The sequence below is a fragment of the Strongylocentrotus purpuratus genome, unplaced genomic scaffold, assembly GCF_000002235.5.
Source record: "Strongylocentrotus purpuratus isolate Spur 01 unplaced genomic scaffold, Spur_5.0 spur5_scaffold_6, whole genome shotgun sequence".
NCBI classification, from domain to species: domain Eukaryota; kingdom Metazoa; phylum Echinodermata; class Echinoidea; order Camarodonta; family Strongylocentrotidae; genus Strongylocentrotus; species Strongylocentrotus purpuratus.
The window spans coordinates 2,299,217-2,326,203 of record NW_022145612.1 but is presented as its reverse complement, the minus strand read 5'-3'; the positions used below and the strand labels follow the sequence as shown (position 1 = coordinate 2,326,203).

Genomic DNA, 26,987 nt, shown 5'->3' with positions numbered 1-26,987 from the left:
ATAAAAGTATTAATGACTGCTTTAATATTCGAGAAATAGTTGTTTTTATAAGGTTGCAATTGGGCTATTGCCCTCGGCACGTCTCGGGCAATAGCACAATTCTAACCTTCCCTTGAGCGTTTAAAAACAACTATTTCTCTAAAAGCAGTCATTAATACTATATTTTATAAGAAGGGAGAAACATAATGTCAAGAAAGGAAAAAGAGAATTCTGAAGAAGATCATTATGAGGAAAGTAGAAAAGAGGGACAAGGAAATAGAGAGAGAGAGAGAAAAAACAAATGAAGACCGAAAGAATTAGAGGAAGAGATAGATAAAAGGGGACATATTATGTAAACATGACTCTATCACTTGTTTGCATTACCTACGATCTAAACTAAATTACTATTGCGAATTTGTAAGTCTTCTGAAAAATTGACATTCCCCTCAATGTTATCAGTCCATATGCTAGTTGGCCTGCCCTTCTTTTTTCTCCTACTAGTTTCGTTTTGCATGATGGTGTTTGCCAAGCTATTCTTCCATCTATAGTTACATGCTCCATGCAGCTGTCTTCTTTCCACAATGAAAAGCACGGTTCCAAAGTATGATGAAACATTATGACTTTTAGACGTCAGTATATATTTCTTAAATCTATATTCATTGTTCAAAAATTTATACTATATAATTAAATCTCCTCTTACCATTATAGCGATATATTTCTCCGCACAATTCTTCCCCGTTGTGATTATTAGGCTCTCCTCTGTCCCAGTTTTCGTAAGTATATGAAGAGTCGTCTGACCATCTATCATTAAAAGTATTTCAACACCGACATTGATTGTTACAGTTATTCATCAAAACGTTTGGTCAAATTAATACCAATAAGTAAAATCTTTCTCTTAGTTTCATGTTCTTTAATCTTCTTAAAAATATATGACGAGAAACCAGACGTATTTGAAATAAATATATTAATTGGTCCATTGCTTCGTGTTTCTTTAACACAAATAAACTACATATAAGTATAACATATACATGCACATGAATAGTTTTCAGCAAGTCTATCATTAAGGAGCCATGACTTGCACATTTCATTGTATTCAAGTGTGATATGATGCAATGTAATTAATTACTAAAATCCCTTTTCATAAATCATATTTTGAGCAATCAACATGCGTTTTCACAGAAGAATGGCAATGCTTGTGTACTAAGGGAATCATGTTTGTTAATTGATGCTATATAAATTCAAGAAACAGCCGTTAAACGAATTTGATGCCTTGTATTAAACTGTGCATGATCAATAAAAATGAACTTGAACTTGAACTTGAACTTGTATATAAAAAAAAAAGGTTTGTATGTTTACATGAAACTTCCTGTAGCAGTTTCTTGACGAAGACCAATCCAGTAGTTCACACCAATTATTGGAGCCTATGCAAGAGAAAGAAATATGCTTAATAAGATAAGTCATTTTCAAATTATATATAGGCCTACAGTATACCTGTGGATATCGTTCATATTCTTATTAGTTACTACCTTAATTACATAAGAAATCGCTAACATCACAAACCAAAATTGTGGATCCTATTTTTAAAAATGATTTAATTTTTAGATCATCCGCTCTAAGCTCTGTAAAGTCAGTCGATTTAGTAGATGGAATTTAAAGTAAGCGTAGCCAAAAGCTAACGGGAGGAGCAGGTCCCCATGAATTATTTTTAGATATTTGGTTCGAATTTGTCAACAAACATGAGCCCCAAATTCGTACTTAATAATGGCACATTCGCTTAAGCTGCCCTTCTCTCCTCCCCTCCCACCTGTGAAAAAATGGTTACGCCACTACTCATACTGTTTATGTTTGTTTCAACGTTGATTTGAAACTTAGCTGATTTCTCTTTTGCAATTACTAGCACACTGATGGTAGTCCCAAATTTAGTAGTTAGTTCCCCTTTTGTTATTGCATATTCATTACTTTAGTATATTATGTATACTTCATTACCTTTCAATTATTAATTAGCTACCGAAGTGTTTTGATTCTATTCCTGTCAGCACTTGTATATTAAAGACAATCAAAATTCGTAGATTTTATTTCAATAGATTTGATTTGATTAGATTTGTATATATATATACCATTGCAATGAGAACCTTGTTCTCAGTGCTGCTTGTGATTGATGTCAGGTGACCCCCCTTTTGGTGGCAGAATTCTTCAGCCATGGTCCAGCTTAGTCTATCGTTTGACCCAGCAACGTCACTGAAGTAATAGCAATATGGCGGGAAATACTGCCAGTCGGAGTCGGTAGGGCACGTCCCGACTGGAGAACAATGATAAAATAGATTAGCGTTAAATAAAACGGTGTTTGAATTACTTGGATATATATAATGGTTGTTCTGTTGGATGGTTATGATGATACTAATATATTGATACATATAGTAATAACGGCAATAACGATAGTGATGATGACGATGACGATGATGATGATAATAATAACCTAACTATCCTAATACTACTGCTACTACTACTACTACTACTACTACTACTACTACTACTACTCCTACTAATACTACTAATACTTTCTGCTACTACTACTACTGCTACTACTATTACTACTACTACTATTACTACTACTACTTCTACTAATTCTACTGCTACTACTAATACTACTGATACTACTACAGTGCTTACTAACAGTTACTATTTGTATTAATGATAATTACCATACAAAATTAATCTTCATAATCGATCTCTGAAAAGCATTCCTATCTGACAATCATGCATACTCCTTACATACATTTGAGTCACAATGACAGCATGGTAATTTCAATCACTTTCACTTTCAGTTTCCTCCATATTACAGTCTCATTTCATTAAATAAGAAGTTACCGTAAAACAATCTCTAGATTTTAGGTCCTCGTTTTCCCTTTTGGTGTGGGGTGCATTCATTATCTTTCACTGACGTAATTTTCGCTGTTAGGATTCGACTCAGAGGCGGCAACATATCATTTGGCAGAGGGGGTTAGGGAATTTTACAAGTAAACAAAAAAAATGTTCCTCAGATTCTCCAAGCTGCTTACAAAGGTGAGATTGGTAGTCTGATATTGCAAATGAGCTAAAATGTTTAAAAATCGTTGACAGATAATTAAATCAAAAATTACACCCATAGTTATGCGACTTACTATGAAGCCTCAAACTGAGCATTTGCCTTCGGAAAGTATTTAAGGGCGGTCAGAAGACAGAATGGATAAAACAATTCACTTTATAGCGAAAATCTGTATTTTTTTCTTTAGATGTAATATGTTGTATGTATTAGACATTCGTTCTTCATGATAGTCTGTGACTTAATCTCTTTTTAATCTAATGCTATTTGATTGCAGAAATAAGAAAGACAAATCAAAACTTACTTGGTGGAATTGTAGTGGGCTCTTTGATCTCTGTAAAGTAAATATAATTAAAAAAGAGACGTATATTAGGATCACGGTACAAACAGATAAATATCCCAAAGACCTCATAAAGGCCTGTCCTCGCCCCTCTATTAAAAAAGAGGGTTCATTTCCAGGCCAAATTACTGGACAATCATAAATTAATGTTTTCCCCTGGTTTAATGACGACTAGAACTCTATATTAACAATTAAACATTTTAATACCGACATGGCCCTTTGAAATAGAATTATCATTTTAAATCACATAAATAACTAGTTTGATCGACTCTTTAAAAATACCGAAGATGGTGTAAAGAAATACCACAAAACTCTCAAATAAAATGTGGGCCTCTCCCCTAAAAAAACTTGAAGTAAATTAAATTCAAGTACGTATGTTCTATTCGACCTTTTATTCAATATCAAAATGTTGCCATAATTGAAATTAATAATATATGATTTCATTTCAAAGACTGAGTGTTTTATGCTCACGTTTCGGTACTTTGCAGAGAATGCTTCTGGTGGCAGTGCATAGGTGATCGTTCCATCCTCGTCCACTGAAAAACATCTCGGCACAGTTCTCGGTACCATCAAAATCATTAGGCTCACCGCTTCCCCAGTTAACATATGTTACAGCCAAACCATCACTCCAAATGTAACCTAAAATATGATATAAGGGAAATTTGATCTTTGTCTCAAATTCTAAATAAAATCCTAGAATTAGCTCATGCTGCAAATCATAATTATAAACCTTTAGGTCAGGAAGGAATTCCATGCATTTCAGATTTGGCATTGTTAAACAATGCCTTCAAGGGTAAATATTAATGAATTGAGAAAACCAACAATATCGATTTCCTTAATGTATCAAAAAGAATATAAATGCGATGATTACAAGCCCGAGGCAATTAAAGCATATCGAAAAATAAAGAACCTGAATAAGCGTATTCAAAAATAAAAATAAAAAACAGAAATAAAGAAAGGAACGTATTAAAAGGGGCAAATATTCTCCTCGTGATGTCTTTCTAAAACTCTTATTCCCCTACCCCCTACCCCTCTCTCTCTCTCTATCTCACACACACTTTCTTATCCCTCTTTAATTACAATAAAATATCCCTTTAAAACTTCTCATGATACATTATGCAGCAATCAGTAAATTGAAAGTAAACCCCTCCCCCTGTCGGTCTCGTGGGTTGTCGGTCTCGTGGGGTGTCGGTCTCATGTCGTATCAGTCTCGTGAGCTGCCGGTCTCATGAGGTGTTGGTCTCGTAGACTGTCGGTCTCGTAGGATGTCGGTCTCGTGAGCTGCCGGTCTCATGAGGTGTTGGTCTCGTAGGCTGTCGGTCTCGTGGGATGTCGGTCTCGTGAGCTGCCGGTCTCAGCCTATCTTTACGTACCTCCGTCTCGTGATTTGTCGTTGAGTCCTATCCAGAATCCATAGCTGGCAGTATCAGGATCTCTGCAGATCATAAACGTAAATCAATCATCTAATCGTTTATCATATTTTTTTACTCACAAGTGATTATGATTTTATTTTGCGTTGTAGCTGTTAAGGAATAGATTAACTTCTCATAATTTTTCTATTTGTAATATCTTTTCACAAATGTATTAATACAAGGGGAAAACAAACCTTCGAATGGATAATAAATTCTTATTTTATTTAATCTTGAAACATGCTTGATATATATAAGTAAACCATAGATCAATAATCCCTGTTAAAGAGTTGAAAGATGTTATATAGTTGTATATCTTGTGGATTGTAAGGAAATATGTGGGTCCTGTGGGTAAGGATTATCATTTTTTTAAATCTTTGACTTCCTGCCTTTTTTCCTTTAAATGTATTATCTTTGTTCTAGGAATGACGGAGCGTACCAACTGAAACAGAACCCTTGTGATGAGTACTGAATACTACGATAAAAGATTGCTTCAGTCACTTTGCTACATGTGAGCGGGAAAATAATAAGACATTTTTCTGACGTCACAGACATAATAGATAATTAAGGAGTCGTTCTGCTATAGTATAAATATGTTTTATCTCTTATGAGTACTGAATACTACGATAAAAGATTGCTTCAGTCACTTTGCTACATGTGAGCGGGAAAATAATAAGACATTTTTCTGACGTCACAGACATAATAGATAATTAAGGAGTCGTTCTGCTATAGTTTAAATATGTTTTATCTCTTGACTAATCCGTTAACAAGAAATATTATAATTGGCTTACGTCGGCGTGTAACTGCTCACTATGTAGGCTTCCTCTTCTTTGGTTTGGAAACTGGCCAAGTCACCTCCCATTTCCTGGCAATAGGTTCTAGCCTGGTCCCAAGTGATCTGCTCCACGGCATTCCTTTCAAATGGCTAGAAGTTTGAAATTTATTTGTTCCATATTTAAATAAAAGCAAATAATATTCATTCAAACTGAAAAATAACATAAAAATAAATATAGATAACTTAAATTAAGTATAATGTACGGTGAATAAGTAGTACCCCCTTTAATAACCACTTCACAAGACGCAACCCTCCGTTAACTGCTCGCAAGAATCCGTAAACTAACGATTTGTTTGCGGATTATTACGAGTGTTACATGTTGTTTAAGATTTCATTTGGGTTTTGTTACGATGGCTTTACGACCGATTGTTACGAGTTTTTACGAGCACGTTATGTGTAGTTACGAGTACTTTACGAATAGATACGTATACTTTACGTATTCTTACGTATTCTTTACGATTTGGGAAAAGGTGTAAGAGCTGCAAAATTATAAGGACTCGTAAATACTCGTAACTAACTCGTAATTATTCGTTACAACACGTAAACAGGTCGTAACTAACACGTAAAAGCTTCGATGAATAGTAACATTCCATAATATACTCGAAACAATCCATAAAAAGCTCGAAAATGTCCGAGTTGTTTGTGGTTATAAGTGACAACTCGTAACAAATCGTGGAGTTTTGCCGTAAATACGTAACTCGTAATGATCCGTAATGAACCGTTAATAGCTCGTTAAAACTCGTAACAACTCTTAAATCGGTCGTAAAAGTGGCCAAATCGTAAGGATCCGTATATTTGAGAGGGTATATTGTTTCGGGGGAAGTATGTATAATATAACAAACAAACAATAATGTTAAAATTTAGAAGCCTAAATGAAATGCAAGGCTTGTACAATATTAGGCTCCTGTACAGAGTGGCATGATAAAGTATTAATAAAACTCAGTAAAACGGTTTAGTCATCCCCATTTTGCCATTCATTTTATTAAGTTCATAATACAAACAACATCATCGGTTGATCGCGACATAATGAAAAGGCGTGCCAAACTTACGATAAAACAATTTGAACCGTAACCTATGGCGTTCTCATCGGTGCACCCAGCATTAGATGGGACGGTGACTGGAGCTTGGGTGTAAGGGGTGTCGGTAGTACCCTCTACTGGCCTCTCACAGATGTAGTTATGTTCTTTATAACATCTCTCATCAAACCATAGACCGGCTACGTTGCTACCAATCCCATCCGCAGCACTTATCAAAGCCACGCAGTCACCCAAATAGTTGTCTGGTTGAGAGAGATCAATATATTTCAATATCAAGAAAATGGGTTTTAGTCACAAAAATAAATCACAAAAAGTGTTATAATCATATAACTTTGGTTTTGTCATGCAATGGTATCATAAAATCAAACCCGATGCTTGCCTCATTCTACACTTCAATTTTGGTTATATGTCTGCGTAGCATTAGTTTATCATTTACAGCGCATTTTGCAATATTTCATTGGGTTTTGCGATATATTAAAACATTTGTATGTATGCATCTTTTGTTGCACTTTACTGTTATTATGGTGTTTGATATCATTTCATGTCAAACCGCCACACTTTAAAAAACCATTGATACATTTGAATTCATGATGATGATCATGAAATAAAGAAATAGAAAAATGAACTCGTCATCACGATTTTATCTAGTCCTGCTTATTGCCTTCAGTGTTATTTCATGTTCAGTAGATTTATTAGAAAACATTATTTGATGCTCAAAGTTAAAAGGCCATATGCTAAAAATATACAAAAAGTTCTCAGATTAAAAACGCACATGATGTACAAATCTGATTAGCGACGTTTTTTTCTGTATGTTGGGTATGCTGCGCGCAGTTGACAATTTGTTAACGAACCGCGGTGGTTTACCGCGTCATACCTGAACGAGCCTTAACGGTGAGGCTTACCCGGTTGACTTGGTGCCCAAGCGGATAGTATCGGATACGAGCCATCCACCCACAGGTAAGTACCCGGAATATCTGTATCACTCAATCCGATCCAGTAGTCGAAAGAGTAAGTATAAATGGCGCCCATTACCGAAGCCAAATATGCCTGCTCGTATCTGAAACGTTAGCAAGAGACATGAAAATCAGCTTATGAAAATGAATCAATGTCGTCTGCGAGTGCACAATGGTTATTCAAAATCATAAAAGTGTGGGAGGGGGATGAATAGGAAGGAACATGAGTAGAAATTAGAGTGAAGAGATGGGGCAAGTGAGGGGAAAGCAAGAAGAGCGGAAAGGAGCAGGAGAAGAAATTACAGACAAAAACCTGTTAAATATGACGGTTAAAATTTCGATGATCTTTCAAATTAATTTAGGACGGTACATCGTTCGCATGTAAAAAGTAGGTTCTCGGTTATGCAAGAAATTTCCATAATTTCCCCAGAATATTATATTCCTACAAGCATTATGTAGTTGAATGTGTCATAACATACCAACATGTACATAAGAGTCTTCGGTGGGGGCAAAGCTGCCACCCTGCCCCTTCAAATACGCTTAAAGAATGAGTTGAAGAAGGACTTACTTGTTATTGATGATGGCAAGTCTACCATTCTTATTCACACAGTCTGTATTTGCATCAGTCCAAGTTTTCTGGGTAGTTACCAGCTGGTAACACGACGACATGTACTTCAACCACCCCTTAAAACAAAACACATGGTAAGCATTATCCATACTTAATTTTCACAGACAAATTTTACATAACACTACCTTGACGAATTGTGTGATTAGAGTCTTCGATCTTGTGTTTTGACTAAACATGATGGATGAAAAACAGTGCTGTCTTCAGGTCTGGTTTTGGATCCTTGGCCTTAGACGTAGTCACGAGTACATAATCTATGGAATTCAATAGTTTGCAACGGCCTTGTGCCTCGGAAATACCAGCCCCGACTCGAAGGGCCATTTACACTGGCAACCAAACTGATGATAACATAACATCAGTCAGATGGTAGGGCTATTAAAGCATTGCGATCTGAATTGGCCGACTGTATCTAGTCTAGATATGAAACTTTTTATTTAGTGTAAGCCTACACTCGTATCTTGTCATTCTTGATGAAGAATGACAATCGTGCTGTGTTAAATGCTGTGTATTACATAGACGTATGTATTCAAGTACTTGAGAATGTTCTATGGTTGTACTTACTGTTGGGCAACCGTCAGTTACTGGTGCTACAACATTAGTGTTTTTTTTAGGTGTTTTACAGACGCCGTAATGTTGGGTTCCAGTGCAAGACTCATCAAGCCAGCCATCCAACTAGGAATATAATAACGTTTGATTGGTTAATTCATTGATGTCCTTGGTTCAAATAACATTCAGTCACATTAATTTCATGAAGCAATTAGTTGCCACCTAACACTAGAAATGAAACAAGGAGAAAACGTAAACAAAGAATTACAATCTGCTGACATGTTGTAGATAAGAGAAGACGAAATAGAAAGAGACAGGAATATAAAATGATCAACTATACCAAATCAACTAAGATACAAACTGATTTGTGTTCAAGTAAACACTAATATAAATAAAGCAACGATTCATTTTAAGATTTACCAGTGGAAGTATTATTTTAAATGGTCCGAACAATTTGCTCAGAGGGTACCCCTTAATATAAAAAAAAAATCTGCCGTTATTAGGAGACAATTATATCTTTATGATGCACAGGGCCTAGGAATGTTGGCCAAAAGTGAATAGTTCTAGCAAGCCACCATATGTTTTTTAAATGTTGATTCAGTTCACCTATTTCTTGCAATGGATTGAAAACAATATTGAGACAAATTTTCAAAGGACTCATCAACAGCAACATTCATTTTCAAGTATGTACATGAGTTTACAAGTTTGCGGTTGATTGGAGGACTTGAGATCAACCCAGGTATTAAAGTCGCAACTCTTAACAAGACAGGACCATGTGGGTCAATGTTGTCGAGGGAGATAAGACAAATTTAAAGTCAGCCATCCAGCAATCGAGAACTGCGGTCGAAACATCAAACATTTTAAAAGAAAGAATGAATTTTGGTACGTTTGTAAATTGTGTGCGTCTTGCTATTGATTAGTCAAAACTGTATCCGATCAGAAACGTCGCTCTGTCTTGTAAAAGTTTCAAGAATATCTTTGGGGATTTCAAACTCATATTTTTGAGAATACAATTGTATGGCATTGAGAGGTAGCCATAAAGGATTCAGATCTTACGTTGATATTATGGGTGACACAGTCTTCGTCGCTGCCACTATTCTGAGGCTGTCCTGCTGCCCAGCTTGTATAGGTGACCTCACTACCATCATTCCAAGCGTACGTCGCCTCATTTGCCTTGTCAGACAGACCTAACCAAGCTGAGCCTATCGTAGTGGTCGCGGTATTGCCTGTTATGGCGAAAACAGATCAGAAGAGTGTTGTTGTGAATGCATTTCTGTTTTCTAGAGGAAGGGGTGATCTTCCAATCGTATTAATCGAGATGATAATGAAGGTGATATGTAAATCAACAAAAGTTGTAAAACCATTGTCATTATTATTAAGTATTTGTCGTCACCTGCGCCTGGGAGGCGAAAAGCGAACTGAATCACTATAACTTTCGGAGTCTCTCCTCCCGGTTTAACTCAATGGGGGTGTGCAGGACAACAGACGGGTTCTCCTTACTATTATACGAATAGTGCAGTGGGTTCTTAACGTTTTTTCTTCTTACCAGTCTGCATCAAGCTGATGACAAAGTTCATTTCGCTAGCGTCAGCGATGGAGACCAGGTTAGCGCTGCGGAGTTCACAGATACTCTGCATGCCATCAAAGGTTGACACTGAAGTAACCAAGGTATAGCAGTAGCTGCGGTAGCCAGTCTCACCCTTTCCACAGCCATACGAGGGACCGATGGTTGTTGGCACTTGGATGGCTGGCGCTGTGAAGTCTAAAGAATTGATAGATAGGGAAATGCTTAGAATAATGGATGAATAATTCAAAGCACAAAACATAAAAGAATGATGCAATACCCTTTAACAATCAGTCTACTAAAAATTATATTTAAAATGGAACTTCATGGAGCAAAATGCCTCTTAATGAAAGCCATTGAACAATTTTTAAATTACTTTTTGGCTCGAACGATTTCATCTATTTTCTTAAGTGGAGATCAGTTTTTGTGCAATAGAATGAGATAAGATTTCTCTTACCTGATGTAGAGTCCTTGAATCACAACTGAGCATGCCCATTTGGATTTTGGTGCAATCAGTTTTCCGTCAATAACTTAAGTGGATTATATTTTTATATTTTAACAAATTCTTCATAAAGAAATACCTGCGGGAGAGCATAGTATTTTCCTTTGGAAAACAAATTGGAGCCGGAATCTCACATGCTCAGTATCTTAAAACACTCATAGTATGGAATTATTAATTAAATGTCAAGTTTATGATATCGTATATACATGGCTGGCTTTTCCTTAATCATCTATCGCTCGTTCAGAAAATCTGCGCAGGACCTTTTGTTCCGCGCAGTTGAATTATTTCATATAAACTAGGATGTCCTTTCGATATGATATACCTCGTTCATAGTAATCATAAGGATCTTCATTCTCTGGCACCAGATCTGCGGAGCCTGAGTACTGATCGATAGATAGCAGAGAACATTCGCGTGTCTTGCGGTAGTAATTAAAAGACCTGCAGTTTTCTCCACCAGCACTGTAGCAGCTAGCAGCACACTCCTCTGGCCATACGTTGGAGAAGGGGATCGAGTTCGGTGTGTCCAAGCGGCTGTTGGGGAACACTTTGAACTGATCCGTAATGAAACCTGAATGGGATGTAATATATAAAATGACGTCACAATGTCCTGTTATGCCATACATTACTTCTTGGCCTGTGCATGGCGGGAGGGGGGGGGGGAGGCGGCTTAGTCAGTGAAGACGATGTTCTTGAAATATCAAAATAAACAGGAAGATAATTGGAACGACAGTGATCATTTAATTTAATCGGCAACCCTAATATATTATATCCAAATGTTAAATCATTTACTTAATGTTAATTTCAAACTGATAACTTATGAATAATAAGCACTATAAAGTCATCGTAACCAGCTATTCGTGTTTTGAAATGCTACATTATACAATACAAACAACGTGATAGTTTTGCGGATGAAGTTATCAATGGTAACCTTAAATGTCTGACCCTAAACCGAGCAACACATTTGTAAACGGAGAAGTAAGAAAAACATATACAGTGAGATACCCAACGAATATGATATAAGATGTGTTTTTAAAAAAGCACGTACTGTTTCTCTTGCAGGAGTAACCTATTGATACATCGCCATGCAGGTCATTCCATTTGCCATTAGCACATAGGATCTCAACGTAATCTTCACCGGTATAAGCATCGTTGGGCTCCCCTGAAAATCACAATAAAATAGTAATAATGATAATTATTATAATGATCATTTATGACATAGGATCTCAAGTTACGTAAACTTCACCGTCATATGCATCATTTGGTTCCCATGAAGAATATATATATATATTAATAATGATAATAAATGTTGTCATGTTCCACCTTTCCAGTAACAAGTAACTGATGAAGAGTTTTACAGTGTATTATCTTGGATTCAAATACGACATTACCCAACTCCAACTCTACTCTTTATAAAGCCTGGTGATCATTGCATATGAATGTAATGAACATCCACCTGCAACGAGTTATGTATCCTATCCAATTAATACCCAGTTCGTTAGAAGCAATGCAACTTTGTGTGCTGTGGCTCAAACCACGACCTTTGAAAGTTTGTATGAAAAGAAATTACTAAAATTCACTTAATTAAGTAACCCGATTGATCGTTGATTCGTTTGAAGTCAGTATGTGGGCCTGCTAATATAAAACAACTTTACTCACAATTATAACTTTTGATGTCACATGCATATCAATATTGGAAACATTTAATGAGAATTATAACGCCGACAACCTATACATGTATACACACAGGTATTTGGTATATCCAAAAATGGCTCCAGGACTATCAAGTCTCTTTTACAGACAGGGTGCAGTACAAATAGTATAATGAAATTGACGATGATAGTATAAAATTTGGATTGTTCAACCAGGGAAGCGTCATCAACATTAACGTTGTTCTTTCTGAAGGCCCTGAAACTATCATTACCTCATCATTTGCCAGGTACCCATTTACACCTGGATGGAGAGTGGCTCATGTGGACCAATGTCTTACCAATGGGCATTAGTGCCGGGCGGGATTCGAACCCTTAACCCCTGGATTGAGAGTCAAGCGAATGAACATCTATACCACGATACCTCTACAATGATACGATAAAAATAGTAATAATAATGATAATACCTGAGTCCCAGTTGAGATAAGAGACGGGGGCGCTATCACTCCAAACATAACCATCCTCCATATTAGTATCATGAAGACCGATCCAAAATGACCATATGTTGTAATTCAATTTGAAGTAGAGTACAGACACTGTCGGTTACAATATAATAACGAAAATATAAATAGCTGAATTTGAGATGTGAAAAATGTTTAGCCAAAAGACTTCTCATGGCAGATTTGACAAGGTCTAAACAGTACTACCCTGGAGCGGGTCAAGCTGCCAAACTAGGTATACACATTACGTTAAGGCCCCCCAAAAATAATTTGGTTGTCCTCGACCGCCCGCTCGTCATTTTCGGGCCGCTCGTATTTTTTTATTTTTTGTATTCAATTTCTTTTATTCATTTTTTTTCTTTTTTGTTGTTGTTTTATTTAATTTTTTTGGGGGGAGCAATCTTAAATGCCAAACATACCATTTTATACATTTGCAAGGAACAAAATGCGTCCCGTTGCCAGTTTGGTCTTTTCAGTACGCAATTCTGTATTTATTAAACTTGCCATTTTTATTTTTCTATGTCAAAATGCCGTTCATTCAAATCAGGTTCTGAGCATTCTTAAACTCATTTTAAAGCCCATCTGTACTAGTTTACGGGAGGGATTAGACCACCCTGTAAGGTTACTGGACAGGTGGTTATCTCATCAAATCAGCTCTCAGTTAACATAAGATAAAGAGGATCATGGGGAACCAATGGTCACCAAATATGCATTGTTTGCTATATAGAGTGTGCACGTAGCTATAAGTAGTACAATGGAGTTTAAAATCAAACTAGTCTTTTACCATATTAAAGTGTTTTATATACTTTGTTTGTTTAAATGCTTGACATCCCAATGATTTTTTTTTAATGGAAACACAAATTGAAACAAAATATTTAAAATAATCAAAAAAAGACACACAAAAAAAGAAGTTAAAAAAAAAAAAAAAATTAAAATCCGGCCGCCCGCCCCTACTCCAGAAAAGCAATCGAGGACAACCAAATTATTTTTTTTTTTGGCCTAAAAAAGGCAAATGACGATTAATGTCTTGCTAAGGGACATTAATCACCTTGTCATCCACAGTATGGTGATTAGTCCACGAGACACGCAAACTGATTAAAATGAAGAAAAAATATAATAAATGAGAGAAGATACTCCAATAAGTTAATCCATTCCTGCTATAATTTGAGATCTAGATGAGAATGTGTAATACTAATAGCTGTAATTGGATTACTCCATTACAAAATAGACTTCGTAAATGAGGGAACTTGGGTCATTTGTCAAATCTGTCAATCAATTTCTTCAACACATTTTTCTCGCAGGTCACCTCATAATTGTATATAGTCCTTTAAGACTAGATGTGATATCTGTAAATGTATAATAACAACTATGGTAAAGACTTTGGAGAGACCAATTCAAGGGCAAATTTTTAATGGAATCTTTGATAAAAAATGGAATCGGTCTTGTCAGAAATCCTAAGCACTGCGCACAGAAATCGATGTATTTTACATTTTAAATATGATTGCATTTGAAGACAAATCCCTTTCAAGTGACATTTTTCATATAGTAATCTTCCAAACTGACGTCAACAGAATGAGAAAGCTCAAAACCTATTTCTCATCTTCATCATATTTCAACGTCTTCTTTAAACTTACTGCGATGGAATTCCGATTCAGCTTGGTTAGTAATACTAGTCAGATAGCCACCCTCGTAGTGGCATTGGTCATTTGCCATGGGCCAGGTCAGTCCAGAGGTCGAATATTTGAAGCAGTTATTACTACCAGAATCGTATACCCAACCACTACCACAACGATCACTAGGAGGAACTGGGTAAGAAGGAAAAATGATATAAATAATGATAGAGAAATAATAATAATAATAATGATGATGATATTAATAATGATGATGATAAAATGCTACTAAAAGTACTAATAATGATATCAATAATAATAATAATGATAATAATAATGAAAAATAAACAAACAAGCATCTATACTACGGTTAATGCTACTACTACTTCTACCACTACTACTACTACTATTACTACTACTACTACTTTTACTACTACTTCTACTTTTACTACTGCTGCTACTAAAACTACTCCAACTACCTTTAATAATACTATTACTATTATACTGTGGTTGATGCTGCCACTTTACTACTAGTGCTACTACTACTTATATGTTTTTCTTCACAACTTACGTGTTATAGCCGGAGCCTGGGTGACAGGAGCAGTGTTATCTGTGGAGAGTTCAACGAACGCATTCATTTTCACTTTCAGATTAAGATCAATTTTTATTTTCAAACAAATTAAAGAACAAGAACGACTGATTGACACTTTCGCCCAGATGAACAACAAACAACAATTCTAGTGTCATGTATTGGATATCAACTGAATATTATCATTTTCGTTAATTTTCTGTACAGGTGATCTTAATCTGATACATTAAAAGTGATGAAAAGGTATTATCAAATTCGATATTTGAATGTTTCTTTCTTTGTCCTCGGATGATAACTTACACTTCGGCATTTTGCAGATATATCTGTTAATTTCGAGACACCCTACGTCGTTCCACAAGCCTATCTGATGGTCGTCAAAATATCCAAGATGCACACAATCTTCGTTGTTGACATCGTTTGGTTCACCAGCGGCCCAATTCCAGTAATTGTACTAAATTTTACGAGAAGGCGGAGAACATGGCATGGAGATAAATTCTAAGAGGTTGTCCTGTAACAAGGCGCAATTTGGGTTTTCATAAAGGATTAATGAATCGCTGGAGTTATTTCAATAGTAATTTTCCTCAATTCCCTTTCTCTAAGTTTTATTCTCCGCCTCCTCACCCCCTACCACGTCTCTCACGAATTAGTTTTGGAATCACTCAGATACAAACATGGGACAACATTACTGACTGTTCTTGAGCTGTCGGTTTTAGGATATGTTTATAATTCGCGTTTGAAAGCCATGTTACATGATGGCACTCTTCATGACAATTTTTAATCTCCCACTTTTTACGAGAGATTCACTTTTAATGTGCATAACAGTACGGCGTGGCAATGCCTTTTGCAGCTGAGGGTCACTCGGCTTCTACTTTGACTTTTTACAAATAAATCTGTAAAGTTTGTTGCATTTGACATCATTCCACGTTCCAATCTTATAAAATTAGTCGTCTAAGTGGACACAGTCTTCGTTGCTATAACTATTGCTGGGCTCGCCAGGGGTCCAGTTTATATAATCAAACTATATGATAGCCATAGAAGGAGCGTACGGATATCAAAGAATGGGACGAGAAAGTATTGGCAGGAAGGGTGAGTGGCGGGAAAGATATTATAGCGGGAAAGGGATACATCGTAGCGGAAACGAAGAGGAAAACAAGTCAGAGAGAGAGGTGGGTGGTGGTGGTGTTGGGGAGATGAGAAGACGAAGAAAAGTCAAAATACCTTTATTTAAATTAAATTGTTATCTAAATTCTAAATTTTAAATGGCAATAAAATTGTGTTATATGCATTTTGTTTTACCGTGTTTGTCGTTTACACTTTTTCAGAAAAAAAGTACAATTTGTTAAAAATTAACCAATTAACCTTGTTGCAATTTATAATGAAATATTTGTGGACAAAGAAAGACACTCGTATATTTCAAACCAATTAATGCGACCAGTACTTAATATTTTTATGACATATTTTGGTATTCATGATAAGACGCTCTATTTATTGTTTTTTCTCTTTCAATGATTGGGAGATAGACGAAGGGTTAACAACATTAAACAATGCAAACTTACGTTAGTTCCATCAGTCCATTTCCAGGTACCTTCTTCATCTACATCTGTTAGACCAATCCATGTCCAGGCGTTGATGTAATATAGTCTTTCTGTAAACGGATAGTTATCAATCGATCTGTGTCATCAATCTAAAGCGTGTATGGTTTCTATAATTCTATAATAATATAGTATTAGATAAAATTAGAAAACTCAATTTTGTTTAATCTTCGCTTATCTTTTCTTTTCTTTTCTAAAAATCTCTTCGGTCATGATACCTAACATTTATAACGTGATAATAATGATTTCTTACCTGTGATGAAGGATTGTTCTCCGATGGAATGGATACTGGCCAGATGTGAACCCGAAAACAAAGCAGCACATTCGGCTTCGGCTTCCGTGAAGGTCTTCTCAACAGCGGGGGAGTAGTAACACCATTCGTCGTACAGACCCCAACCACGCTCACATGATCCAACCTCTGAAGATTAAAACATTAAAGGGTCACCAGTATCGTTCGTCGTGGTCTTTAAAGATACAACTTTGTTTTTAAACTGTTGCTCATAAAGTCGGAATATTTTGTCTCACCTCTTTTCATAAAATAAAATAATTTTAATAATATTGGATTCGTGTTCGATAAATTATCTCCTCGCATCTGTATTGATCAATCTAAAGTGTCATAGAGATTGATCAATAAAGTTCTTAGAAGATTTAAACTATGTTATTATTATATACTTACTATCTGGGGCTGTCACTGGTGTCACGGTTGATCCTGAAACAGAACGTAAATAAACAAGTTTAGCAACAGAGTTTATTAGTAATATTGCATTACATCATTCATCAGATTTTAGAACCCTTTCTGTAATAATGAAAGATTCATTTTAAAAACCAGATTATTAGATTTCATGTCAGAAAAAAAAATTACCCTACTTCACACTACTTTGTTGTTGTTGTGATTTGGGGGTTATATATTTGTCGCAACATTATTGTCCGACCCTGCGCCCATATCCCGTGAGCACCAAAGTGACTCCATACAATATATTATCAATTGACAGCTGATTCACTTGGAGAAGAATTATAATGGAATCTACAGTACTGTCAATTTTGTAAGAAAAAAATGTTCTTAGTCCTTAGAAAAGATTTCATATCGATGAAAATTACGAATCAATGAATAACAAGTTTTAAATACCTCACTTAAGTAATCCAGCAATCTGATTGGTCGAAATTGCATTCATAAACTTTAACTGTTCCTGTAAAAACAGACCTAATTTTCCCAATAACCATGGTTATTGGGAAAATAGGTCAGTCTCCATGGTTACCCCATAGGTTTACATGTTAAAAAATGGTTTGAGCGATCGAGGATACCGTACGTGTGCGAAGAATTGGTCGGTAATTTCAATGCAATTGAATCTCGATCGATCTTACCGACAATTTTATCTTGCATTGTTGACATGAAGACGAAAATAAACTTCCAAAAACAAAAAAACAACATCTGCCGATAGATCTTGATCTAAGTTCGTGCCAATATGCATTGCAAAAGTAAAAGAAGGGCCCGATTAATGGAGCAGCCGCGAATCATCAATCACGCGAAGCCGTTTTCAATCCATTTTAATGTATATATTAGAGAAAAATGTAAAGTATGGTAACAGAGCGCGATAGCCGAGCGGTTTAAGGCGCTGATTTGAGTTACATCACCTTTTGTACGCAAGAGATCGAATCCCATCTTCGACAAAAGTTTTTTTGTTTTTTATTTTTTATTTTTTAGTCTATTTTTTTTCGGCATATAAAAGTATTAATGACTGCTTTAATATTCGAGAAATAGTTGTTTTTATACGCTCTCTGGAAGGTTACAATTGGGCTATTGCCCTCGGCACGCCTCGGGGCAATAGCACAATTCTAACCTTCCCTTGAGCGTATAAAAACAACTATTTCTCTCAAAGCAGTCATTAATACTATATTATATCCCTGCTATGAATATTCATAAGTTTTCTAAATACTTGAGTGGTCAATTGGTGGTCACGTGATTAAATATAATTTCACAATTTGAAACAAATCTCTGCGCTGCCAGAGCTCCGAATATTTTCCACTATTTTTTCATGTGGGCAGAACTGCGCATGCTGTATGAGATTTAAGGTAGAAAAGCATTGTGACGTCACATCATGTTCAGTCAAAAATAATGCGCAATTAGCGCGTCTCATTAAATGCGCGTTAATATAACTGTACGCAGGTTAAATTGACAAATTCAAACTAGGCGGTGTCACACAGAAAAATCCTGACCCATCTTGAATAAACCAGATTTTAGAAATCTAGTTTTTTCATTTGAGTCGGTGACAGACAGGCTACGAATAACCCGGATAACTAAAATCCGTATTTTTGATGGGCCATTGCGCACGCGCCGTTTAGGTAGATAAGCATTGTGACATCACACGTTCAATCGAAAGTATATGCGTCGTTTAGGTAGATAAGCATTGTGACATCACACTTTTAAATGCGCGCATTTAAACGTGTGATTTATGTCACAATGCTTATTAAAAGGGATTATTTTAACATTGGTGTCAGAAAAATCCCTTCAAAAAACCCTTGAAAAATCCTTTTAAGAGAGAATTATCTTGCTTTATATGAGGTTTTTTGAAGGGATTTTTGAAGGGATTTTTGAAGGGATAATTGATGTCAGACAGCCAAAAAGAGGATAATAAAAAACCGGATAACTAAAATCCGGATTTTTGGCCTCTGTGTGACACCGCCTACTGATTATAAACTTCTCCGATACCCAATGTGGGTGACATATAAAGTTAAAAACCATACTGCCAGCCAATCATTAATCAAACGTTCGGATCGTAACGAAGTGATATAAAACAAATATACCAAGCATTTAGTTCGTAAGAATAGTGGAAATTATATATCTTCGGAGGGACTGCAATAATTATAATTTTTTCCTCGGGGCTTCGCCCCTCGGAAATAGTAATTTGCTAGTCCCTCCTCAGATAGATAATTTCGCCTATTCTTTCTGACAGCTTCGTATATTTGTATAATATTCTTACCAGCCTTGATCTTGCAGAAAAATCCAGCCAATAGAGTGCATAGCATTTGGTTCCATGCTCCTGTCGTGTCAGCTGAAAAAAGAACCAACAAAAAACCCAAATCCGCGTTTATAATACAAAATGGCGGTAATAAAGCCAGCTTTTATTTTTTAGACATAATTATGAAGTACTTTCAGTGGCGTGAATGCGATCGTTTTTAACGGATCCCTTTTAATTTATACCCCTTAATGTAATGTTTCAATATCCATAAATATATTGACCCAAACGGTAATTTGGAGCTGCCATAAGCATACACACGCACACGCTCAGTAACACACACACACACTCACCCACACACCTACTTGTCCTCTTCTTCGCCCTAGATAAACCTTAATGATCTATGACCTCTATACTGTACAAGGGGGTGATCATCAGTGAACTAAATGTCGAAGAATCAACAAAATTAATGAAACTGTAAAGGTAATTTTTAAGCTGCCATATATCTTTGTAGATGAGATATTTGACTATTTATAGGCGTCTCAAATCCCTTACATCAATAGTGAAAACATGTACCAAACATATTTCTGCGCCGAATTTTAGGGGCTCCATCTCGCCACACTATAGTAACAATGAAAGCTCCGAATATTATTTCTTTAAATAGATATTTCAAATTGAATCAAGATGAAAGCCACTTGTGAGTAGACTATACTATACTTTATACTTTCTAGCTGTTAACAACTATGTTTAGGTGATTGGTACACGTTTAGGATTGCATATGTTTCATATATACCTGTATCGAGATAGGCACAGTCTTCCTGAGCATAAGTATTAGTGGGCTGTTGTGGCCAATTGACATAGTCAGATCCGGTCTCATGCACCCACTGCCATTGCCCATCATTGATATAATCTAGAGTAGATAAAAGGTTTAAATTTCTGGACAATAATAATAATAATAATAATAATAATAATAATAATAATAATAATAATAATATTAATGTAATGAAATGATAACAATGATTATAATTATTGCAGACAATAAAAGTGTACAACATAACCACCAAGAGCACGGGGTGCTTAATGTACTTACCTAAAAAAAAGATTAATGACAAAACACAAATTTTCAAGTATTTACAATAACACATATCAAAACCTATTTAGGTGACACTTGTCATTGGGTAACTTTTCGGTCATCTACGGCTCAAAATATTCCAGTTATTTCACGGGTCTGCTCCATTCTCGATCTCAGCCCCGTGTTTGTTTAGAGGGACAAGTAGAGAGATTACTGCAACCAAATTAATTCCAAGTTTTCAGGACGATATCAATCAAGAAAATTATTCGAAGATGAACATATTTTTTCCATCAAATAGATTAATAAACATTTGACGCAGAAGGGTGCTTTAAAGCAGAGTCATAATTTTTTAGCAAAGTGTAACATTAACACAATTCATCCGAACAAGAATCTTAATCAAGCAAACACGTAGACTATTCACTACGTTATTTTACAACGTTTTCTTAATACGGGACGTTGATAAAAATTATTAAACAAATGATATGTTGTAATTAATAAATTGCATTAATGACGTAACAATCATATTATATGGTCACGGAAATATTAGCACCTACCTGAATATCCAATCCACATGCTGTCAATATTTTCATCTTGGAGACGACCCATGTTTGCGGCAATGAAAGTATTTTCTGCACCACTACAATAAAAGGAAAATAAGGAGGTAAGAAGTTATTCACCTGATGATAAACAGAGCACACAGTTCAAGACGCTTCCTGGCAGATACGCTCTTTAAAAAAGATGTAAATTGGTATAGTATTACGGCCATCGTTCCGTTTTTGCCTACACAACGACTCTGGTGACCCCTGGTTCGAACTTGGACACGTCTTTTGGTTCCCAAACATTATTGAATATATTTGACTTTAACATCTGTAAATCATAAACCCACACGCGCAATCATTGCTCCCCTACCACAGACACACACTACACAGAATGAACATTTTTGCTGCGGTCATCCAAAGATCCATTTATCACGCACTTGCTGGTAAACGGGTGCTGAATATTAGGATCGTCAATTCAGTTCAATTAAATTAATAATTTATTGGTCATGAGAATAAATAAACAGTAATACTCTAGTTGTTTCTATTTATCTACTAAAAATCAATTCAATATAATACCCATATAAAATCAAACATAAAACAGTAAAGTGAACATAGGCCTGTAACAAAATTGTAAATAATTTCGATCACTAATACATGTGCATGACAAAGGAAGAAGAAGAAAACCAGAACAGAAGACGACACAACCTAGATTGGTGAAGGATGAACCAATGGAAATCAGATATTAAATAGTTAAAATACGGAAAAGGAGAGATGGGGAGAAGAAACAGAATGATAATAGGAAATAGGGACATCAACAAAGAGAGTAAAAATGTGATAGGGTAGAGGTAGAGACAATAACATACGTCATATAAAACGGAGAGACAAGCACAGAGGGAGAACAGATAAAGAGGAGTATTGAGGTGCAGTAACAGTATTTGACATGTTTGTACTCACTCAAAAATGGTACCCAGCCATCCTCCCTGAGTACTACAGTAATAGCTAGCATCAGTCCATGTTCTCCTGAGCACATTAAACTGGTAGCATTCTCCCCCATGAAGTGTCCACCCATCCGCACAAGTACCTAAAAATTCGTTCAAAAAAGGCAAATGCAGGAAATTTATGACACAATTAATATTTATTGTCGTTTATTTGTTTCCAGCTTGTTCTTGCTTTAATTATGTTCTATTCAAAACACTTTAGAACACTCATCTTCATTCATCTTCATGCACATGATGAATGATGTTGATAATCCATCCACTTTTTAAAATATATTAACGGATAGTACGGTATTATTTTATAGTGTACAATTTATTTGTATTTACTTTGAATATGTTGAACAAGCCGGGGTAATAATCTCCAAGTTTGAAAGCGCTTAGTGATGGTAATAAGCTCTATATAAAAACTGAGTATTATTTATTATTATTTATTATATTTCAATGTTCGGCTATTTTGTTTTGACGTTAGTCCTCTGAAAAAAGAAAGAAAAAAGCTGGCGGTGTCTGTCACTTCAATTTCGAATGTGCATTGCGTGCTCGTTAGCGGATCTGCTAATGATCTTCCTATTTTGCATTCTTTTGAAAAAACTTTCCACAAAATGGGAAATCAAGCATCCCGAATCCACCTCTGTATATGGCAGCATAATGATATTCGATATTATATTGGAAACAGAAAATTATCTGCTTTACCTTGTGGTTTTTCGCAGATAAATCGTTTCTTAACGCTACACTCATCCACGCTCCACAGATCGGGATTGGTCCCCTGTACCATCCCCTGTACCATACCACACGCGGGGTACACGCTAGAAGAAAAGAGATAAAATACACGCATGTTAGAATATAAACTATTACAGTGCTCTCTATTTATTTTCAGTTCTTTTTCAAATGTTTTCCCTAAGCTTTTATTTTTCCTCTCTCGGTCCACTCTTGGTCACTTTCTGATCACCAGGATGAATAACATCACTTTTTACATTTAATGAAGCAATACATTTAGAAGACATTCAACGAATTATGTTTTGGTTTCATGTAGTATGCAAATTTGTAACTTCAATAGAAATACCTTTATCGTTACATTGATAGACTTTGAGATGTCATGATCGGTCTTCATATTTCTTTGACAAAGCGTTAGATATCAATGAGCAAAAAATAGTTCATGCAATACACATTTGTAGCTTTAAATAAATGGGGTTTCGTACAGCGTGAAGTTCATCATTTTCAAGCCTTTCAGCATGGACCTAGTAGGTCTATGCTTTTAGTTCGTAAAATTGTCCGATCTGCTTTTGAGTCGTTGTGACGTCACACCAGTCTGCCCACCGCCTAGTAGCCGATTCGGCCTTTTCTTAAGCTGGCAGAATTGAAATGCCCGCACCTTTCGTATTACTTTTCGGGCCATTGATAATGATAATAATAATGATAATAATAATTACAATGATAATAATAATAATACTACTTATAATAACGATAATAATAATGATAATGATAATATTGAAATAAGAATGATAATGATAATAATCACAATAAGAATTATCATTATAATCGGTACTATTACCCCTCTTCATGCGGGCAACTACCCTTACCCTATCATTGCTAGGTAGCCATTTACACCTGAGTGGAGTGATACATGTGGATTAATGTCTTGCCAAAGGGCGTTACTGCCGAGGTGAAATTCGAACCCTCAACCCTCTTATTGAGAGAAGTGACGTCATACCAGTAGTACATTGTCCACTAGCTATCTGAAGCCGATTCCGCGTTTACTCTGACTATAGAGGCTTAAATGCACTAAAACTCTTGTTGTTAGTATTTCTTATCATTATTTTGAATCTAAATCTAGTGGGTTATTTTTTGTTAGCTTTCGGTATATAATAATAATTGCAATTTTTTTGACTCAGATTGCAAGAAGATCGTATAGTATGCAGTGGGCTTTTAGAATGACTTACTTAGAATCTGGTTCATTTTCAGCTGTATTCCAATGACTGTAGCTTTGAGTATCTGTTCCATCTTGCCACGTGAAAGTACCTCTGTTATCCTGTAATGTTAATAGATAATAAAACAATGTAAGACGGTTAAGTGACATAATTTCTTTGAAGTAGGTGAAAACATTAATCAAGTAAGAATTAGTACTAGAGGATTTGTCATTATTAATTAGTACTGCGACACATGCGAAAGGTTATTTTATATGAGACCTTCCTGAGACATGAACTACCATAATTCGATCTAACTGCCAAATATATATCACCAGACGAGAAAATTATCCCAAACCATGTTCTCCGGAAATATCACAGATTATTACCTCTTACGAGTATGTGTCATAAAACTAATGCCTCAAAATATGTAAAAATTATGATATATTTATTCATCAAAATTTGTTGTAAATATACTTGGTCACTGAGTCCTATCCAGTACTGTATGTTGGCATAGCGTAGCTGCATGGAGGTAGCAAAGGTTTGTTCATTGGCACTGTTGATAGATATGACGTATCCATCCATCGTCGTACAGTACGATGTAGCATCGGCTATATTCTTGGTGTCGGATACCCACAGGTAGCACTTATCTCCGAAGGCTTCCCAGCCTGCTTTGATGTCACATAAGGGGATTTCCTCTGTAAAGAACATAGAGAGTTTAGATCGTGTGAATCTGGGACAATGAGTGTGAGTGGTAGGAAAACTAATGATGATGACGGTGATGGTGACGATGATGGTGGTAGTAATGATGATAATGATGATAATGATGACTACCAGCATTTATAAGGTGGTATATAGGTTTTAATACAAAATACATGGTAAGGCTTAGGTTTCTCCAGTTAAATCAGTATGTTTTATTTCGCTGAAATAGTTTTGAGGCATAATGTGAAGGGTTCTAGACTGTGAATCTCACGAAGAGAGGAAAAAAGGGACTTCCACAAACGAGAACAATGCCGGGATGAGGTGTGGAATGGGTGCATGGCAGTGGCGGATCCAGGGGGGGGGCCGAAACGGCCGCGCCCCCCCCTATTGGCGGCGCAAAAAAAAGGAAAAAAAGAGGAAGAAAAGAAGAGAAAAAAGAAAGGAGAAGAAAAGAAAAAAAGGAAGGAGAAAAGAAAGGAAAAGAGAATAGAAAAGAAAAAAGAAAGAAGAGAAAGAAAGAGAGAGAGAGAGAGAGAGAAGAGGAGAAAAGAAAACGAAAAAGGCCCCCCCCCCCGATTTGTGTTCCCAAAATCTCCGAAAAAGGGTTACTTTTTCACGCATCAAAGTCCGGCCCGTAATACACAAAAATCCGGCCCTTACTGACGTTACACACCGGAGAAAGAGGGGTGCTTTCTAAGAGAGGGAACATAAATACGCGTACCCTAGATAACACTGAGTTTGGGGGGGGGGGAGAAAAGTCGGGTGAGAAAGGGGGAAGACAAGGAAATGGCGAAATTTGACAGTAACGACGAATAAGGGAAAACTGTAATCGGGAGATTTGGGGTCATTTCAGGAGGCTTGGCAAACGTCATTAAATAGAGGGGGCCGGGCCGGCCGCATAAAATCTCGAGCCGCGGATTCAAAGTTAAACCTTAAAAACAGCCACTGCGCTACAAAGGTCACCACTCTTTAGTGAGAAATTTGAAAAGGGCATAATATTTTGGATGTCTTTTAAATAGAAGCTATATACTCAACAGTCAAATTTTAAATTAACGGTAGGGCCGTATTTGAACTCATGTTGGTAAAACTTGAAGTAGATTTATCCATGGTTGGTGTAATAGATCTTTCATTTCTACTAACCTAATTGTGTGCTATCACAATCATGATTGTTTCATTTTCCCTTTAAAGCAGGCGCGTAGCCAGGGGCGGTAGGGGCAGTAAAAGGACATTGGACGAAAAAGGAGCAGACAAGGAAATATTTTTGAAATTCTGACAAGTCGAGAACGGTACAACGAATCGTCTTCTTTCTCTAATAATTTAATGAAATGTCAAAGCTTCCGCGCTTCGCTTAGGAGGGGGGGGGGGGGACTGAATTCAGACACGGATTAAGAGTCGAGAATGGTACAACGAATCATCATCTTTCTCTAATAATTTAATTGAACGTCAAAGCTTCCGCGCTTCGCCCGGAGGGGGGGGGGGAACTGAATTCAAACAAGGATTAGAAGACGAGAATGGTACAACGAATCGTCTTCTTTCTCTAATAATTGAATGAGGCGTCAAAGCTTACGCGCTTCGCGCGGGAGGGGGGGGGGGGAAACTGTATTCAGACAATGATTGAGAGTCGAGAACGGTACAACGAATCGTCTTCTTTATATAATTTTTTAATAAAACGTTAAGCTTCTGCGCTTTGCGCGGGAGGGGGAGGGGGACTGAATTTAGAGAAGGATTAAGAGTCGAGAATGGACCAACGAATATTCTAATTCTTTCTCTGATAATTTCATTGAACTATAAAAGATCAAGTTTTTGCGCTTCGCACGGGAGGGGGAGGGGAACTGAATTCGGACAAGGAATAAGAGTCGAGAATGGTACAACTAATCTTCTTCTTTCTCTAATAATTGAATGAGGCGTCAAAGCTTACGCGCTTCGGGCAGGAGGGGGGGGGGGAACTGAATTTAGAGAAGGGTTAAGAGTCGAGAATAGAACAACGAATCTTTTAATTCTTTCTCTGAGAATTT

At 36.3% G+C, this 26,987-nt stretch overlaps 1 protein-coding gene across 1 annotated transcript in view; it reads right to left on the bottom strand.

The window, feature by feature from the left end:
- LOC584452 (macrophage mannose receptor 1) overlaps window positions 1-26,987 on the bottom strand; it is a gene marked incomplete in the record, with an annotated part of 61,999 nt that overhangs the window by 13,442 nt on the left and 21,570 nt on the right. The window contains 29 exon segments of the mRNA XM_030972791.1: window positions 680-780; window positions 1,336-1,400; window positions 2,097-2,278; window positions 3,366-3,395; window positions 3,873-4,040; window positions 4,775-4,836; window positions 5,602-5,735; window positions 6,695-6,924; window positions 7,585-7,739; window positions 8,204-8,319; window positions 8,822-8,932; window positions 9,863-10,032; window positions 10,353-10,568; window positions 11,195-11,440; window positions 11,918-12,031; window positions 12,986-13,114; window positions 14,653-14,823; window positions 15,200-15,238; window positions 15,518-15,668; window positions 16,774-16,862; window positions 17,063-17,227; window positions 17,486-17,518; window positions 19,788-19,859; window positions 20,557-20,673; window positions 21,390-21,472; window positions 22,329-22,455; window positions 23,060-23,172; window positions 24,307-24,395; window positions 24,748-24,968. Of these exon segments, the coding sequence (XP_030828651.1) occupies window positions 680-780; window positions 1,336-1,400; window positions 2,097-2,278; window positions 3,366-3,395; window positions 3,873-4,040; window positions 4,775-4,836; window positions 5,602-5,735; window positions 6,695-6,924; window positions 7,585-7,739; window positions 8,204-8,319; window positions 8,822-8,932; window positions 9,863-10,032; window positions 10,353-10,568; window positions 11,195-11,440; window positions 11,918-12,031; window positions 12,986-13,114; window positions 14,653-14,823; window positions 15,200-15,238; window positions 15,518-15,668; window positions 16,774-16,862; window positions 17,063-17,227; window positions 17,486-17,518; window positions 19,788-19,859; window positions 20,557-20,673; window positions 21,390-21,472; window positions 22,329-22,455; window positions 23,060-23,172; window positions 24,307-24,395; window positions 24,748-24,968 (3,699 nt within the window).